The sequence below is a fragment of the Apteryx mantelli genome, chromosome 1 (genome assembly GCF_036417845.1).
Source record: "Apteryx mantelli isolate bAptMan1 chromosome 1, bAptMan1.hap1, whole genome shotgun sequence".
In the NCBI taxonomy this organism is placed as follows: Eukaryota; Metazoa; Chordata; class Aves; order Apterygiformes; family Apterygidae; genus Apteryx; species Apteryx mantelli.
The window spans coordinates 102,381,843-102,401,314 of record NC_089978.1 but is presented as its reverse complement, the minus strand read 5'-3'; the positions used below and the strand labels follow the sequence as shown (position 1 = coordinate 102,401,314).

General features: G+C 37.3%; 1 protein-coding gene across 2 annotated transcripts in view; it reads left to right on the top strand.

Annotated features, from left to right (window-relative positions):
* DYRK1A (dual specificity tyrosine phosphorylation regulated kinase 1A) overlaps positions 1–19,472 on the top strand; it is a 90,233-nt gene that overhangs the window by 26,361 nt on the left and 44,400 nt on the right. For both annotated transcript variants that reach the window (XM_067298647.1, XM_067298655.1), the window contains exon 2: positions 3,317–3,396. In XM_067298647.1, coding sequence (XP_067154748.1) covers positions 3,387–3,396 — 10 coding nt within the window. In that variant the 5' untranslated portion in view covers positions 3,317–3,386. The remainder of the gene's footprint in view (positions 1–3,316; positions 3,397–19,472) is intronic.

The following is a 19,472-nucleotide window of genomic DNA, read 5'->3' as shown; positions in this document are numbered from 1 at the left end:
AAGAGTAGAAAGCAGCAGTAATTAAAATAGGAAATGAAAGCTTGAAGTAAAGTTTTAGCATGGTAACTTCATACACAATTGATTTGTAAGGACTGCTTTCTTTTAAATGAAAGACCTTAGCTTTTATTCTTTTGTTTTGTTATACCACTTTCACTAATTTGCTTTTCAGCACCTTTCTTGTCATCTCTTCCTCCCTCAACTTCTTTATTTCCAATTCCCTTCTGTTCTGTTCCAGTAAGTAGATCAAATTGGATTCTTGAAGCCTAATAAATGTGACTGCTAAGGGGATTCATTTGTTCTAATAATGATCTTGCAAATTGTGTGGTGAGAGAGATTTATTCTTGACTCCTGTGGTCATCAGTTTATTATCTAAAGCAGGAAGCCCTTGCATGGGCTGTGGAGAAAGACTGTTGGCTCTAAGAACTTGGCAATGCAGAGGCACAGTAGAAGACACTCAGCTATCAAGTTTCATGTGTTGCCCTTGCAGCTATCGCATGTGATTCAGTTGTGTCTATTTTAAAAAGAAGAAAATGGTTTAAACTGTTAACATTTTTTCTTAATCCATCACTATATTTTTATGTTGAGCATCTGTGATACTGATGTCATCACAAGAACTCATTATCTTTGCTCTCCATTCATGTTTTAGGTAACTTTTTATGTTGTGGATTGCTTAGAATACAGTCCTGCAATAGACATCCACCTCCCGACTCCTGACCTTAATTCCACACTTTTATAGTACTACGCTAGTTCTTCAGAATGTGAAAGCTGTTGGGCAGTTTTAAGGAGCTTGAAGAAATACGTTGGTTTGTGATGGGTGTTGGATAGCTATGAAGTGGGTGGATGTGTTGATTCCCTGTCTTTAGAGTTATATCAGGAACTCTTCCCTGACTTCATGTAGCTCTAATTTAATCTTTTAAATTCTAAAATAATTCAGGTCTGTGTGTGATACCCTTCTGGTTTGCTCTCTCCCATATATTTTTTTTCTTTGTGAATCCTTTGCAAGATAGGTACCTTTGCAGAGTTAGTGTTATAAGTAATCTTTAAAAATGTTCTAGATTCATTTATGATCAGCAGAAAACATAGCTTCCCATATATATAAAGTTGCTTTACTACTATGACAAAATCAGCTGTGTGTGACTTAAACTGTTCTGTAGCTATAGCCTGGAATTCTCTGTGTTTATTGGATAGTACACTTTTATCAAAAGATTTCCTTTTTCTTATAGATGAGAATAAAGAGAATTTGCACTCTGTTGCCTGCAACACTATGTTGTATTTTGCTAGAGTTGCACTCAGTTTGACACAGCACTAGACTGTTGTAAAGCACTGGATATGTGTTAATGTGCATCTTTTGGAGGTCACCATGCCCATAGTAGAACTGGCAGAAGAGAATATATGAAAATACTACAGTCTTGTTTTGGCTGAAAATCAGCTAGGTTTGCTCAAACTATATTTGTTGATAGTTTGGACCAAGCTCACATAGTATTGCAGCTGATGAAGCAAATGAGGGGTCATCACATGATTCCTTGCTATAGTTGAGCTATGAGGTGGTAAAGACAGTGCAGTAATGTCTTCAGTCCCTGCAGCCACTATTGGAAAAGACTTTCTATAACCTTAGTGTCCATAGATACTGCAGTTAAAAAAAAAAAAAAAAAAAAAAAAAAATCTGAGTCAGAGAGAGCTTTTAAGAGTGGGACTGTAGTTCTGTAGCCTTAGGACATAGACTGGACACCTCTGGTGCTCCAGAACTTTGTTTGTTTGTTTGTTTGTTTTAATACAGTGACTATTTAGTGTGTCTCTATCTTTATCTTCCTTCCTCTCCCTTTCTTCTTGAATGAAAGTGTCTGTCTCTGCTGAGTTTAGCAGGATTAAGCTCAGCACAAGGCACTGCGTCTGTTTGTGTAATATATACACTTAGCCTAAGTACTAGACTGAATCTTTTATCCAAATTGAAGTGATTTAGGCACAAGAACGCCTAGTTTGTGGATCCTGTATAGCCTTAGGCGTTACTCATCAGCCTTGCCAAGATCATTGCTGTTGTGGTTATGGCAGTGAAATTCTAGGTGGCTGCTGAACTTCACTAGTGAAAACCAAGGCTTTTGATTCATGGTTGGGGATGGCCAGGTTTTGTTTGCCCCCTCCCTCTCCTGGAGGCATGGTAGCAAGAATTCACCTGATCATAAAGTAACAATTGAAGCACTGCAAAGTGTACTGCTACATGTGTTGGAAGAGTAATTTTTTCTTCCTTGTCTTGCTTTTGTTGAGTGTGTTGTGTATCTGTGGCACAAAGAAGAAGTCAGTGTGGTAACAGAAAAGGTAGCTGAGCTTAGGGTGTGTGCAGTGCTCAGACAGTCACAGCTGATGAAGAAATGAATGGGAACCACAATATTTTCCATTCAGATTACAATATCTAAGTCCATTTTAGCCTAAAAAAACTTTCTTGGAGATGCATATATCTGGATGTGTTTAAATAGTAATAGTCTAGACTCTACAATTTAAGTGAGCTGTTAGGCATTTGCAAAAGTTTTCTAAAATTCTCAGCTTGTAATTGTTTTGATGTTTTTGATACTTTGTCAAGTACCAATGGTATTTCTTTAGAGAACATGTGAAAAGCAAATAATTGAAAAATGCTTTGTCCAGTGATTGTTTAGTTGCATTATTTTTTTCATAATATTGCAGTTCTTTTTAACTTCTGTTAAAGATTTCTATTTAAAAAAACTCACCTTTTTCAATCTGTTCATCTTGTAGGAAGTTATAATTTTATTGTTCTGAGCATATTGTAATTTAGTGTATGGTGAACCTAAGTTCAGTTTCATGTGAGATACAGGAAAAAATGGACTTGTACGTTATGGACTTATGTGCTTTTATGTTTCTATGCTTTGTTGATTCAGTAAAATCCCACAGAAGTTTAGTCTTGTTTTATAAATATTGCTTTGAGTTTCTGCAAAAATCCAGAGATATTTAAGGGCTTTGCAAAGATGGTAACTATTAATAATTTCAATTTTGCAGGATTGAGAAAAGCGTTTTCAGAGGACCTCAATTTTCAGAAATGTTGAATGACACTTAAATCATTTTACCTTGAACTGTCTTTATTGTTAGGAAGTCTTTGCAACTTCTGTCTCTATTTTTACTGTTGGAAAACTTTATTTTGTGTTGGAACATCCTCATTCTTTTCTAGGGGATTTAGTTTTGTGGTTATACCTGGTGGATAGGTTGTGCTAAGCGCTACGTGAACCTTGTAGAATGGAGGTTTACAATCTTATACGTATCTTACTAATTAGTATTTATACTAATACTTTTTTCTTTCTTCATTTTGCAGTGTGGTTTGCTGTTGGAGTCCCTCCGCCCCCCACACCCCTACAGGATGATATGAGACTTGAAAGAAGACGATGCATACAGGTGATCCTATTTTCAAATGTTTTTAGAAGGGAAGATTTCTAGTGTTTTTGATTTAGTGTTTACTTTTTTCCCTTAGTCTTTCTGTACTCCCAATATTGTATCATTCCAACCTTAGTTGAATATTTAAGAATTTGCAGAATTATGAAGTATTTCTTTGTCCTTGAAAGTGTTTTGCAGTTTGCCAGGAAGAAAATGACTTTTCTAAATGGAAATGTATTATTTCCAAAGTTTTATGCAAAAAAGTTTTTTATTTTAAAGATGCTAAGTGCACTGCTTTTAGACTTTTCTTATTTGTTATTATCCCCTTTTAATCTCAGCCGAGTTAATAGGAAATGTATGTCACCTGTTTCATGGTACACTATTTCAATCTTTCATTAACTTTCTTTTAAAAGAACTGTTACAGATCTGTCTGAAAAAGTGTATACCAAAAAAACAGCTAAGCGTTCATTATACCTACTCACATCCTTGCGTCTAGCTATTGTAAAGGTTTCGCAAGAATTGACGAGATCTGTGAGCTTCTTGAACTCACTAGCCATTCTTAAAATTGATACTTTGGGAAGTTCTGCCATTTTTTGCTAAAGAAAATGCTGTGAGTACCAAGTGTACTTGCCAATCAATTAGCTTATTTTGAGTGATACTGTTGTGTTGGGAATATGTTTAATAATTTGACCTGAAAAATCATGATCAGCAGAAGTAGAATAGATGTTAGGTTGCACATGAGAAATGGGGTAATTCTTAAAACCCAAGTGCCCTTATTTCAGTCATAGCACTATCCATTGCTTATATTTTAAAGCATTTAACAGTGACGTACACATAATAAGACAGGTCTTTCATTTGCTTGTTCTGCTTTAAAACTCATGAATACTTGGGGCTGAAAAAAAGCTCGATGGATTTACGTATGCATGCAGATCATCTCCTGATTGACAGTCTTCAGTTGCATCAGCTGTTCATGCATAAACAGCTTTACAGGGTGTATTTACATGAAGCAGGTTGGATTAAGGCCAAGGTGCTGTAAGTGGATATTCATTCTGTAAAAGTAAGCATTTGTTCATCTACTTGAATGTTTGGAAAGTTGTGTGTTGATAGCTCAAATAAAGCTGGACCTAACTGGTTATAAAATGAGGGAGGAGGAAGAAGAAGAGGGGAAAAAAAAAAAAAGGTTCCAAGGGGGTGATATTTCATCTGTTTAAAAATATATATCGGGAGGAATAGCATTTAAAGCCTTAAAATTGAATCTGTTATGCCCCATAATTTGTGGAGCTCTGTCTAGTAAGCATTCATAGCAATTGATTGGATTGTAGGTCTTTTGTTAATTGTAGTATTGATTAAAATATAGCTCACCTTAAATACTGAGAAAATAGTTTGAAAGTTTTAAAAGTATTCACCCTGTAACTGAAAAGAGAGATAACTTTATAAAATATTACATTATGCACCTTATACTGTTTGAGAGGATTAGGCTTAGTATTTCTATGTGTTAAAATAATTTAAAGTAAAACTTCAGCACTTTCAGTTTTGCTCAGTTTCTGATGATGATGAGCAGCTTACAGAATTATGACTTTAAGTGATAAAAATGTATACAAGATTTTGGAACATGAGATTTTTAAATAGTATCTTCTAAAGCCCAAACTCTCATTTAGAAGTCCCATAGTAAATACAGAGTGAAAAACAGTGGTACCTTGACAGAGATTTTTGGACTTCTGACATGTCATATAAGTTGGAAATTAGACAGTTTCTTATTAGTTTTCTGTTTATTAGAAGAGCCAATATTAGTGTGCTGAGGTTCTGAGAATAAACATGATTTGCGGGCCTTAAAATGAAAAAATGTGCTGTCTTTATTTTATAAAATAAATATTCTGTAATTATTCTCTAATGCAGTAATAGCTCAGCAAGGGTAATATGTCTCTGCTGATGCCTGTCTCAAGTTCAAAGTAACTGGTCAGAGCTCAGTCCGGAAATTGAAAGGTTCTGTGTTGTTGAGGACGGTCCTTTTGCACTCTCACCAAGGGCAGGTTTCTGTCTTGGCTTCTGAGGGTGACCAATCTAGAGTTTCAGAGATGCTTGTCTATGTCTAGGCTACCTTGGTTAAAGACTATGAGCTTGTACAGTGTAAATAAATTGTATGTTGTAATGGGCATCGGTTCATCTCAGTGGAAACTGACCTACTCTGAAGCCCTAAAATTAACCAGGGTGTATCTGGGGAGAGCAACCCTCTTGAGGCAGAACTCTTTTCACATTCTCTGTCTTGGAATACTTAAATTTTAGATCACTATTTAAGCTGAAAATACAGAAATGTATTAAGATACACTGCTTTTTATTTCCTTATACTTTGAAAATCAGTCTCTCCAGAACATTTGCTGAAAGGAAGGAACTGTAAATGCCGATGCTATTATAACTGTTATGGTGGTGGTTATTATTTTTTATGTTGATAATCATAATAGCTACTGTTTACTTTCTATGGTATAATAGCATCAAATTTGGGATTGTGCTATGTACTTACAAGCAAGGATTGAGGTTGTGGCTGAAAGTTCATATTTTAAAAGCAATTGCATCTTGTCCTACACCTGTTAGGCAGAGTTGAACTGTGCAGTTTTTTGTTTTTTGTTTTTGTTTTCCTCTTTATGGAGGCTCCATTATGAAAATGGATTGGTTTTACAATGAAGGACTTTCTGGTTTTGGCTTTGATTTTTCTGGTTAGCTGTAGCCTAGGAATATGTAATTAAGAATAATTAATTGTCTGATCTTTAAGAGCTTGTGGCTTTTTGTCTTTTCTTGACCTTTGTAAGAAAAGGACTCGTGTCTCATTTGAGTGTTCAGAAGGGATCAGTGTAGATCTGCTAATCCAAAAGTACCAAGTTCTAGAAGGATCCATTTCTTCACACCACATGCTGATCCTCTCAGAGGAGATTAACTAGTAACAGCAATTGTTGGAGAAGTGGTGTTCTTAAAAGCAGAAGAGAAGGAAAAAAGGCTACATGTCCTGAACTGCTGTTTAATGATGATATGCTTTACATTAAAAGGCAACAAATATGTCTTCCTGATTTAGATCTCCCACAAGACTATTGAACAACATTGTTTGGGACATCTCCATATACTAAATATTTTGAACGCACCAGAGATGGGGACTGATTGATGTTGAGAATCAAGCAAGTGATATAAAATGTGAAAAATATTTTCAAGTTTGAAGAATGTTTGAAGTGATGATATTGCTCTTAACTTTTAAAAAATACTGTTCATGTTTGGGAGAGGGGAAAAAGCCATTCCAATGCTACTTAAAAACATTCAGCAAGAGCAACAATATAGTAAATATTTCCATAGATACTTGCTATTTCTTTTTTCAGCTGCATTGCTTATTAAGATTTAAGAAATGCAGAGCAAAGGCTTTGGGGAAATTCTTGGGTTGGGTTGGATTTATATTGTCTTGCAAATATTTAGGTGTTAGTTTTACATAAGAGTAGAACAAAAACTGAGAACTGGGCCATGTCTCTCATGTCTCAAATAATCATAATATTTTATGTGCTGATTTTACTGAACCTAGAATGTTTTTATGTATGATACTAGTTGTAAGAAGATTCTTGTTCTATAGCCTGAAAAAAATGTGTCCGGTATTTCTGCTCTGTATTTTGAAATACATCTGTCTTATGTTATACCAGTTCTGCCTCTAAGATAGTTTGTTTAAAGCTACTTCAACTTTTACCAGGGAATTCCTAAAACTTGCTGGGGAATCCCCTTTTTTATCATTCACCTGTAATTTTATGCTGTTGAAATGATGAATATGGTATCTGTAGTTCCACTTAAGTAATTGCATACGTGGAGTCTCATTTGTGCAACGTATGTGCTGTTGGCATAAAACCAGAACTGGTTAAAAAGGAGCAAATGTTTGGCCCATGTGCTAACTCCATATTGATGCCTGGTATGAGCTGGTTCTATTTTTCCGTTTGGTGGCTTTCGTTGCAATTGGATCGGTTCTGTCTGTCAGTAACTTTTTCACATCTTTGATCGTGTAATTAAAAGCAGTTTTCATTTGGTATTCAGGACTTGACAAGGCAGATGTTTTCATTTCATCCCCCTAAAAGGGAGGTGCCAAGAAAATAACTCACCTTAAGTGAAAGGGGTGCTCGTTAGCAGTATTAGTTTTAAAAATAGATAGCTAGTGAGCACTTTGGGTGAATAAGAATGCTTTTAGGGCTATCCGCTATTTTTACATAGATAACTCCACTGCAGGAGTTGTTCGTGCTGTCCTTCTGGTGGTTAGTTTCTTGTCAGCCATGGCCAGAAAGCAGTCAGAAATGAGTTGAGCGTAGTTGCTTATTGAAGGGCAACAGTTATCATATTGAAAGTGGAAGTTCTGCTTTTCAGAGATGGAGTCATTGACCTCAATGAATGATAACCTTGAAGTCAAGAGACTAGATTAATGCTCTAGTTTCTGTATATAAGATCAGAAATGTGAAAACCTGGACAGCTAAAGTTAGATTCCTGCATCCATATTTAAAAAGAAGTTGCCTATTTAAAAAGAAGAATGTTGTTTTTTTTTTCCTCTTCCAAAATTGCTTAGTATCTGTGATAATGAGGATTTAGTTTTTCAGCCTCAATCCTCATGTAAGGGGAAACAAGTGACCAAAAAAATCCGATTTCTGGGTTTTGGCGTGGAAGTGTAGCCTGATAGAAAATGCTACTTTTCTTATTTGGGAACAAACTGTAGCATCTGAAACAGAAAATCTTTAGAGGCTTCTGTTTTCCTTTAATTTGCTTCCTCTTAAGGGAGAGCAACTTTGAGAGGTTTGAATTCCTGTAGAAAGTCATGTTAGTGGTTGTCTAACGTTTCTTCATCTCTGGAAGTCTGCATTTGTGATAGGTAGCAAAATTAATTGAAATACTGTTTCTCAGGCTGTGCATTAGGAGCAGGGGTCCTACGATGGCTCCATGGGGCTCACATGGGTGTCAAATGGCAGTAATCAAGAGCAGTTTGTTTCCTCAACGGGGACAGGAGAGGGATGAAGAGTTCCTACACCTTTAAACGATTCTCCCTCTCCTATGTTAGCAGAACTGCGATGTTGTCGGCGCAGTGGAGAGAGAGCAGAGTTAGAGGAAGTTTGCACTTTTGAAAGTGCTACTTCACTGAGTAATGCTTCAAATAAAAGGATCTTAAAGGTACATGTGTATAGTTTTAATGTATTGGAAAAGTAATTTCTATTCATTTTGTATCCTGATTTACCTGGTCATCTTTTCTAAATATCTTTTTTTGAGGTAACTTTCGACAAAATATTAAGGACACCTTTCTTTCCCTGCTGCTTCAGTAGCAATATTGTGAGGGCAGAATTGATTTCTCTTTCCTCTTTCTGAGAGCAATGACTCATTTAGACTTGAGCAAAAATTCAATTCTGAACAAAAATCAAGTTCAGATTAAGAATTATTATAAATACTTCTTAAATCTCTAATAATTTTTATCTTTTTTGCAGAATTATTGGTTAATCCATTGAGAAAGTCTGAGGTCTCTAATGAACACGATGCTACAGATATAAAGTCTTTTTATAGTCCTTAAAATCAAGTGAACAGCTGTAATGAAAAAGCACCTCTGGTGTCAGAGTATTGGGTGTACGAATGAAAAGTAAAGGTTCTCCAGGGCAACACTGTAACAGGATGGCTAGACTGCATTTAGAGCTGTTAATGTACTCTCAGCTTTCTGCTGTATCGTGTTGACTTACTGGCTGAGGTGTTTGCCCGTGTGAGCATTTCTGTATAACAGAGCTTTTTTGTCCTGTTGTGTGTGGTTGTAGTACTAGACTTCTTTCTCTGAGTGATCCTGTTTGCCTGGCTTGGGAGCTTTTGGGGTGAAGTTAGAAAGGAAGATGAGTTCTAAAGTGACTCTTAGCCACGTGCATTGGTTTATATCCAGAGGGAGCTTCTTTCCCAGAGCTCAGCACTGGGCGACACTAATGCAGATGCTTGCCCTTTGCAGCTTTCTAAGAATCACATTTGAAGGTCCTGCATTCCTAAACTTCATCCTAGGGTGAAAGTCTTTTATTGATACCTGCACATGGCAATAGCTTTGTGTGGATTTGCTTTCTGTGGAGACAAAGTACCCTAAATTTGTCAGCTTCACCTGCTTCACTTGGCCCTAAAACTAGACAAACCTAATAGTGGCTTAATTTAACCATGCACTTCTCTAATTCCTTAGCTTATCCTATGTAGAATCCATAAGTATGGAAATAAAAGTTTGTAGGGGACACCCTATTTTATAAATTATGCAATCAGCTGAACAGTTGTATTCTTTTGAAGTTAGGTTTTAAGACACACAGAGAGAAGCCTTAGGATGGGTCTCTTAAGAGCTAGTCCTTAGTACCTGTTAGTAGTTAATAGAGATTCTTTTGATAATACTTCATCAGGTGAGGTGCAAGAATATGTTCCTAAGACTTGCTGAAATTGGATATTGTGCCATCTTAAAAATTGTTATTTCTTTGTTTCTAGTCAGTCTGCTGTTTCCTGTTCAGTTCAATTTATCCCTTGGTGTATGGAGTTATTATGTCTTTATATTCTGTGGTATTCCAGTCAGTGGTGAAATGCTCGTTGATGCCTAACTGGTATGCCAAGCTGGTATAGGTTACTAGCTTGTTGAAACAACACAGGATATGCTAGGACTAGATTACAGAGTTTTTTGGCTAGGTATGTGTAAAGGAGTAAGTGTTCCTCTCACCAGGTTTTACTAGATTTCTGTGTCCTAATATGTAGTCAACTATCCACGCTTATTAGCTTGGATATTTCCATAAAACAACTTAAGGAAGCACTTATCTAATGACATAAAAGGACTGACAAAATTCAGTCATAATCTAAGTGGATCTAGTTAAAACTTTCTGTACTAAAAAAGATAGTTACAGCTTGGAAAATATCTTAAAGCTGAGAAAATTTTAGTTCTCAGATTTTCATCTTAACGTTCTATTCTCAAAAATATTTATTTGTTGACAAACTGTCATGGACAACCGTTAGATCAGTGACCGGAAAAAACATAGCATCCTTGTTATGTTAGGCAATCATTTGTTTTTATGAAAGGTGGTGAACCATCAAATTTGCCGTTTTGACCTTTCATTTATCCTGTCAATGGCGTTAGTGGATAATTCACAGGAAAAAATATATTGATCAACCTAAGCAATAGTCTGCAGCAATCTTTTGGTGCCTGCGTTTCTTTAACAAATTAGTTACTAAGGTTCCTTTAATGCCATGCTTGTATCCTCAGTTTTTTAAGATATGCTTGTGCTGATTAATTTAGTTCTTCTAACTGCATACTTTTTCATGTGTTTCTGATCTTTAGGATTAGACCTTTTTTTTTTTTTTTTTTTTTTTAATCCAGGTTTCCTTAGCTTGGTGGCTTACGATGTGACACTTTTCTGTAGTCTTATTTTGACCGTTTTCAGGAAATTCACCAAATCTTGAAGTAGAAGAAATTTTTATGAACTGATACTTATTTCATTGTTTTATAGAATCCACTTTGTGTGTGAAGAGATAATCCAGCCTAAAGTTTGGTACACTATCCAACAGTATTACCTTGTCTCACAACATCTTTACTAACATCTCAGGGAATTTTAGTATTTGTGCAGTTTGCCTATTTGAGGTCAGTATCTCGCAATGAACTTGTTTCCACTGCCTCTGCAGTATTATGTGGAAGGATCAATATGTGTACTCTGCCAGGATTCACAACAGAAAGGATCACGTTTGAAGAAGTAGCTCATTTAACAAGGCAAAGTTGATTTCATTCTCATCTGGTTTGTGGGCACAAGTGACGTTTTACCTGGTTAAGCAGGCAGTAAGGCATGGAATAGAAAAGAAGCATTATAATACTGCGATTATTGTCCGCACACTCAGGGCTTTCTCACCATTCCTGAGGAATAAATAACTGTTTCTGGCAATACATGAAGCTCCCTGTACAGACAGCAGCGATTACAGAAGGCCAAGAAGTGGGGTGAATGCAACCACATCTTGATTTTTTTTTTCTTTCTTTCTTTTTTTTTAATGCTAGCTTATCTGTATTGGGACTTTCCATCCATCTTCTGTGCTCCTCCATGCTTAGATGGACTGAACTGAGACTGCAAGTTTTTATATATTAGTAAAAGTATTTATGATTTCACCTGTCATATTAGAGTTCTGACTTGCTAGTAATGGCTCTCAGAGGTTGATCAGATCCTTCCCTCTAAGATGGATCATAGGGAAAAATATATTTGAAACTGATGATATCTTCATGTATTTATGGCATACTGACTTACATGTATTAGATCAGCATTATAAAAACAAAAAGCAAAACTTTGTAAACATACTTGTTTATCCTCCAGTGAAATGTTCAGTCGTACTTAGGCTTTGTGCTAGCTTGGAATAAAAGGATGAGTTTGCCCTTCAGAATACTTCACTTGCTAAAGTCTATCAAAATATCTGTGAAAACAACAGATCTCCATTATACTTTCATTTACAACTTTGTTTTAGATAGGCTCCCACATTTTTTTGTTGATACTTTAAATAGGCTATTTATTAACTCTTTAAAGATTGTTTAAAAAAAAAGTATTAATCAGTTTACTCTTGCTTCTTAAAAGTAAGTTGTACATTTCTCTTGTACAATTAAGAGAGTAATGGTGAGTTGGTTTGTAATTGGAGACTTAACTGAATGAAGTGATGTATCCATACCATACAGTCTGAGTGTATTTCTATTGCTAAATCTCAGAAGATGTTGTACAAAAGCTAGTGTTTCTTTTAAGCTGAATGTTTGTGTCACTGGAGTTTTCTCCAAAATTCAGTTTTTCAAAAATCAGATGGAATGTTGAGATGTTGAAGACAAACTTTGATTATAGTGTTGAGATGATTTTGGTAAAATGAATAACTGAAAAATATAAGGTGGTCTCATGTAGTTTAGACTGGCTTGTGAAGATCTTTGCATGTTTATGTTTTGCTCCTGGTGATCCACAGGGTTAACTAATTGCTCTGCCCTTTGATCTCACTGTGCAGTTACTTGAGCAAAATACTAGCCTCTCTTAAATCAAGCGCCTTGCAAAAAAAACAGATTCAGCAGGCCAAAATCTTCAAGAAAACAGTGCAGTTTTTAGACACTCAGATTTGTCATATCTTCCTTCCTTCTTCTTGACTCTCCAGAATTTTACAAAAAAAATATTCACAGTTGAGTCTTTTATGTTTGTTTTGCCATTTTTCACTATTTGCAAGGAGATTTTCTCAGGACAGGTAAGAGACAATATTTGTGAAGTACACCGAAAGAGCTGCAAGAGTAGATGTAGTCGAAGGAGATTTAAGCATAAAATTGCATAGACCAAAAGGCCACTTCTGTTAGTAAACTGAACGTTCCCAGTCACTGAAGCTGATGACACGGAACAGCACACATCGGTGCTAGTTAGCTGTCTTAGCCTGCAAAACTGGGTGGCTGCCTGACAGTGGCCTGCTAGGAAGGATTCCTGGAACATGGTGACTGCCCCATGTTCCCAGGGGTTACTGGGCAAGAGTGCTGGTTGGAATGGACATGCTAACATTTTGCCAATGGAGTGGATCATAGCCTTGTGCTGGGGAACCTTCACAAGCACGGATGCGTCTACTAGTACAGACATACACAAATGCTTCAGGTCCATGTTTACCAAGCCGTTCAATCCACTGTTCTCTGCTAGGTCTTTAAAGGAGGGCTGTTAAAATTCCTTTTCCCTTCCCCTTGGACTTCACTGTTGTTTCAGGAGAATATTGCTTTTTTCTTCTTGATCAAAACAAAGAAAATCCTGTTCTTTTAAATCTGTTATATATAGATGCTTTATATATATAATTCTTTTTGCCTGACCTGGAGCTGTAGGAATATTCCCTCCCTTCTTTCTCACTTATAAAGCCTGAGAGAATTTTGCATTGTTTTCCTTTAGGATTACTACCTAAGTTCTCTTTCCTTCCATCTTATGAAAACTTTTTTCTGTAAAATTGTTCTCCTCCTGTGACTTGGACTGAGCTAATGGACCTTATGGGTCTTCATGACTTCTTCTCTGAAGAAAAGAGATGTTCCTCAGAAAAAGAAGCTGTTTCACACCCAAATTAATCAGTCAATTTTCAAATGAGGATTTTGCAACTTTAGCTTAGAATGCTGTGTTCAGCTTTCTATTCCTACAAAGATATTGGTAGCAAAAGGCCCGAGGCAACAACTGTTTGAATTTTGAGAAAAGCAAAAATTAGTTGTTGTGTTTTCTGTTTGTTTGTTTTTCCTCTGTATGTCTGGAGGCATGTGGAGCTCCAGGGGAAGACAAGAACCGAAACTTCATTCTTTCTTGGGAGAGATCCAGACTTTATAGGCTGCCATCCAACTGCAAAATTTCTGACACACTGTGTTCAGAAAAAGTACCACCAAAATGTAGTTAGCTGAATATTCCACTTTTTCAATAGAAGGCAGTTTCCTTAAATAGCATTTGGGAGCTAACTTCAGCTGGAGCAATGATTTGGGTTAAAAACACTGCCAGATATATAGTGACGTCTTTTTACTTGAAGTCTTATTCTGGCTGCAGGTATGCAGCTCGGACACATGTAAACACTCAATGTATATTAAGACAGCTCGGGAGCAATTTGATGTTTGTCTTTCAAATCTGTGATCTATAGTCAATATAACGCTAATGAAAAATCTGCTTTCCCTTTTTTTGGCGGGGGAGGGGACTGGTGAGAAAGAGAATGGAATTCTTGCTTTGCACAAATGTACTTACTCATGATTTACAGCTTGGTTATATTTTAAGGATATTTTATTAAAAATATTTTATTGCTTTATTTTGTATCACTCTTCTTTCCAAAGATTGGAGTTTAATAGCAGTATCTTTTTGCCATCCAAAATCCATATTTTCCTTGATAACAGATAGCAATAGCCTCATCTTTCCAAGAGCTGCAGTAAACCCTTAGGAACATGGTTAATCTCCCTCTTATCTAAGGTTTTTGATCAATTTAGAGAGAAGTGAATTGGTGTCTTATGAGCAAGTCTATCTAGCAGGCTACTTGGACAAAGTGATTTGTGTTCCCCTTTCAAGATTTAACTTCACAGTTATTTATCTAATGAATCTGCTGAATTTCATCAAAGACCAGGTAATTAGACAGGTATTGCACCTTCTTGGATTAACGGGACCTCTGATAGATCTTTTCTTTCTTTCTTTCCATATCAAAGTCCATTCAAAGATATGAACTATCTGCAAGAATTGATCAGTTTCTGAAAAGAGGAAACGTCTTAGAAAATTATTTGAAGCATCTGTATAAAGATCCTTCACAGAGATGCATCAGTATGCTAATTTTGAAGAGCTGGAAAGCCTCTTCACTCCAGCTCATTCTGGGGTCCTTAGTGAAGTTATGGGGGAAAGGACAGGCATGTTAACCTCTAAGTATTAATCTGTATGCCTAACATGCTTCTGGCCTTTAGTAATTAAATCCTATCTGTCTAGTTTCTCATTGAAGTAGACAGAATGACTGTAGTATCTAATCTGTCTGATAACAGGAGAGGTTTGTGTGCTTGTGCTGTGGACTATTGATCTTTCTTCAAGTTATAGTTACTGATTCTCAACTTTATTCTTTGGGACTCTGGTCACTCCTTCAGAATTTAGGAATAAATGAGACCCCCACCAAAAAAAAGTTTCTTCCAGATGGTGCAAATTTCCCATTCTGCTGATGAATGTAGATTAGAGTACAGAAGATGCTTTGGATTAGTTGTCCCCAGTGGATCGTCTGACCTCAGATATCAATCTTTTTGAATGCACAGAAGCTGAAGAAGGATGAAGAGTCTTACAGTGTTCCTCAGAAAGCTAGTCCTCTTCCTCCTTTTGTTTGAGCAGAATAGAGTATGAAGCAGCAGCATTAAGGAACATGAGTTTCTTTTATCAGAGCAGTCAGCAACTAGCCGAATGGTAATGTCAGTTTTTTGTTTTGAAGAACATCTTTCCTACATCTTACTGGAGAAACTCAAGCTAATATATAGAATGAGAGAAGGTGGGGCTGTTTTTTTTTTTTTTTTTTTTAGTTTTGGAATTGAGTCTAGTTTTTAGAGTAGCTCCTCAGACTATATACATTTATACAGATAGATATTAAAAAATACTTCATAGCAGTAAATAGGTTAATTCTTGGCAGCATTTTCAGGCGCATTAAAAGCAAGTAGAAACAGATTGGGACATACATACATGTTTGTGTGCTCTTATTTAAGAGTTTTCAAAAGCTTTGCTTGCACAGCTATGCATCCATCTGTGATAACCAAATGATAAAACTCCATATTCTCTTGGTGGGAGTTTGGGCAGTGTTGCAAACTTCTGAAAGCTCTGTTCCATATGTGTAGAAACATGTTTGCTTGGCTTTCTCTAAAAATGACAGTAGTTATATTGTCCTTGGTAGAAGGAACAGAAGATATGAGGATGTCCAGTGAGAGATAAGAGTGGATGGGGAGAAGTGGGAGAGTAACCATTTCTTTTTATTTGTGGGACTTTAGTTGGTCTGAAGTGGTGTTCCCTTCCCCCTCCACCCCCAGTAGAATTTAATGGAAAAATGACATTCTTATTTGCCACACATTAGCCTAGACAAATTTGTTTATTTTGTTATTTCTTTTATATGCTAGGGTTATGTATTTGAGCATTTTTCCTTTATGCCATCACTAAAATAATACACTGAAACTTTTTGACCATGGATTTCTGCATATAAAAGAATTGTAGCTTCCCACAATGAATTTCTTTGTCATTCCCTCTTCAAGTACAATATTATAAACTTTGCAATTTGAATAGAAAAGCTGGCACACAGAATAGACTAAAAAGGGTGTAGGAGCCTAGAAAGTCACATTCCTGTGTGGAAAGGTGCCCCCGACAACAGGAACATCTGCTGCCTCCTTTTGGATGATGAGCACAATCTAGCCAAATATTCTAGTTGTTGGAACTTTAAACCCTAGGCAAGACAAAAGCACCAGTGATGATTTCAAGAAGCTTTCCACAGATCACTCTTCTCAGCCTCAGAACCAAGCAGACAGACCACTCTCTTGAATCCTGTGCAGTTTGCAAAGAAGGGGCAATTGACTCTTGAAGGTCAGTTTGTGGTGTACCCCCGGAAAAGATCTCTGCCCTGTCTTCTGACCACACTTTTGTGGTCTGAAGACTAATCTCTCTTTCTCCTGCAAGGCGTCTCCCAAGTTTTTCAGGCCTACAGAGAGTGCAAGAGATATTTACTTTAACGTCATACCCATGACGGTAAAGACGGACCATTAGGAAAAGCTCTAAGAAAAAGAGATCATATGCAACAAAACCCTCAAAGTTTCTACAGTGAAACTCTGGGCCAGCCTGATGGCAGTTCCTGTGTCTGTAGAACAGCACTCTGTTCTGTGGCCAAATACGAATGTGTTTAGTGGTTCACTACTGAGGTTCTCACTAAGTGAAACCATAGAGGTCATAGCGACCATAGAGGACAAAATGGAGCTGATAGGGGACTTCATTGCTAGTACAAACTTGTTTCTCATGCACAGGAAGATGGCTTAGCTTTCTTTCTCTAATCAGTGCCACAGGCATGTTGGAGAAGTCCCTCCAAGGCCTTGGGGACATGCTTGTGTACAAAGACAGATCAGGTTACATTATTCTCCGTCTTCTCTACACTGTGGAGCCCACAATGAACTAATTATCAGCACATGAAGAATGCTATCTCAGTAGATACTTGAGTTCTTTTAATGTTGTTTCCTCATCAGTAGTTTGTGCAGCCCCACCTTTCCATGATTCCCATTTTGCAGTATAAAGTTTAAATGTTGCTGGCATTTTGAAATATAGATTATTTGCTAATGTCAGCTCAACTAGTACCACCACTGTCTCAAGAGACTACCACATTTCCTTCTCACAAATAAGGGCAGAGACAATTGTGCCATTTCTGTCCATCCCCTTTAGTTTCTAGGGATGTTTTGAATAGAAAGGCTCCACTTACTTTTTGGGGGGAGAGGAAGAAAAAAGAGGGGAAAGTCTTCTATGTTGTCTTCTTCTTGAAGGTGCAGATAGAGCTTTCTGAAATTACTAAGAATTGTGGCATTTCTACAGATTCCTACAGCAGTCTTCAAGAGGCTGTCTGAGACTGACTGACATTTTGAAACAGTTTTGTGCTAGCTTGTACAGCAATGCCAGTGAATAACACCATATTGCTTTCAACCCAGATGCTTTGGCAAATATCAGCTTCATGTGTTGCCACTGCTTGGCATAATGACTGAGGCTACAGAGCAGTAGCAGGTGGTTTGGATTTTTCTGCTCATTTTGCACCAACTCCCTATTTTCTGCAGTGGCTTGGAGCACGATAAACAATCTTACTCTGTGGGGGTTTTTTTGTTTGTTTGTTTTGTTTTTTCTGGTAAGGATTTTAAACACTTAGATACACTTGGTAAAAAGTTGTGCTCAATGGTGGTCTACCGGATGAGGATAGTAAGTTACCTTGCTCTTCTTTTACGAACATAAGTGACAGTGTGCTTTGATTATTTCCCCCCACCACCACCCACACACAAATTTATCACTGTGGTGACAGAAGGCCTTATTACTTCGAGGACTGCCTTATAACCTATCCTGGATGTAGGAGACAGGTAGTGTTGGCCATTGTCTTTTTAGAAGGAGAGTCATTTCAGTTAAATTTGATGAAGTGCTTTTGTCTTTTGAAGAGCACTCTTGAAGCTTATCTACAATTTCTTGAAAGAGATCTTCAATACCAATCCCATCCAACCCTTACCAGACCCATAATCCAGACTTCTGTCCTATGTCTGGATACTTGGAGAAGGCAGAGGTGTTGCTTGGGCAGACCTTTTGCCTGCTTTTTATCCTGTCCTCAGTCTTCAGTTCAGCATTTTTGTAAGAGTGATGGAGGAGATTAACTTACATTTTTCCTTCCTCTGTTATTCAATTGTTCCCTCTGTTTTGTCTTTAGAAACTGGGCTTTCAAGCCTGGAATTGCATGAACTTGGTCACAGATTTGCTGGACAACATGGTTATGGCTTTTGGTTTATGCCTCTGCTGTCAGCAACCTTCCTGCTGTACCCCCTTTCAAGCATCTTTTCCCACAAAAGCCTAATATAGTTGGAAATGGCTGCTTTTTCAGTTATGGGGAGGAAGGCGCACCAGACTGGTTCCCTCTTACCTTACTAGCTACTTTCTAGTGCAGACTCATGCTGTTCAAACATATCACATCTCCAAGAGTGCATTTGCCAAAGTCCTCACTGTGGTAGCTGCCTGCCATACACAAAGCAGAGTGAGTCTTGGGAAGGACCGATCTCCTGAACAATTACCAAATTGCTCTCTGTGATTCAACTCATTTGGACTGAGGTTGAATATCCAGATGTCTTAACCCATATTCAGATGTCAGAATTTCCCTGTTTCTGCTCCGAGTTGCTTGCTCAGCTTTCTTTTCCTGTGACTGGCTCTTTGTGTTGCAAGAACTCTTCCAAGATGTGGGGAATCACCCAGTCCTTACACTAAAAGTCTGCATGATAGCACTAGGCTCTGTCTGCTTACATGGTTGCTTTTACTAGACCTTATATGTTTTAATATGTGAGAATGATTTTGTCATGTGATACAGCAGTTGTGCAGCTGTGTTGTATTGCTGTGTACAGTGTTAATTGACATCACCAGCACTGTGTGCCACACATAGCTGTAGGAGAACCCCCTGTGTGTTTTGAACTGGTCAGTCTTTAGCGTTAGTACGTCCAAGAATCCCTGAATATCTTAGTGGATGTTTTGAATGGCATTGGGCTACTCGACTATGAGTGAAAAAATTCAGGACAGTGTTCTAAGATTCATCTGTTAGGACTAAAGACTATTAGGGTTATCTTTTCTCCTCAGAAAGTGCCTGTGGCCTATCCCCATGATATCTTATGGACATATTCCTTCTCTTTTGACTGAGTCATGGCTTTCTCGTGGCTACTACTTCTACCTGGAAACTTGGATAGATTTTGATTCACCTGGCTTCCATCCTCTCCTTCCCTAGTTTTTTTCCTCCTTTCTTCACTTAGCCTTTTTCAAGGATTATTTTCCCATCATCACTTTGTGTTACTTTTACAGTTACGTCATGTATCTAGAGCTGAAAATTATTTCATAACCTGCACA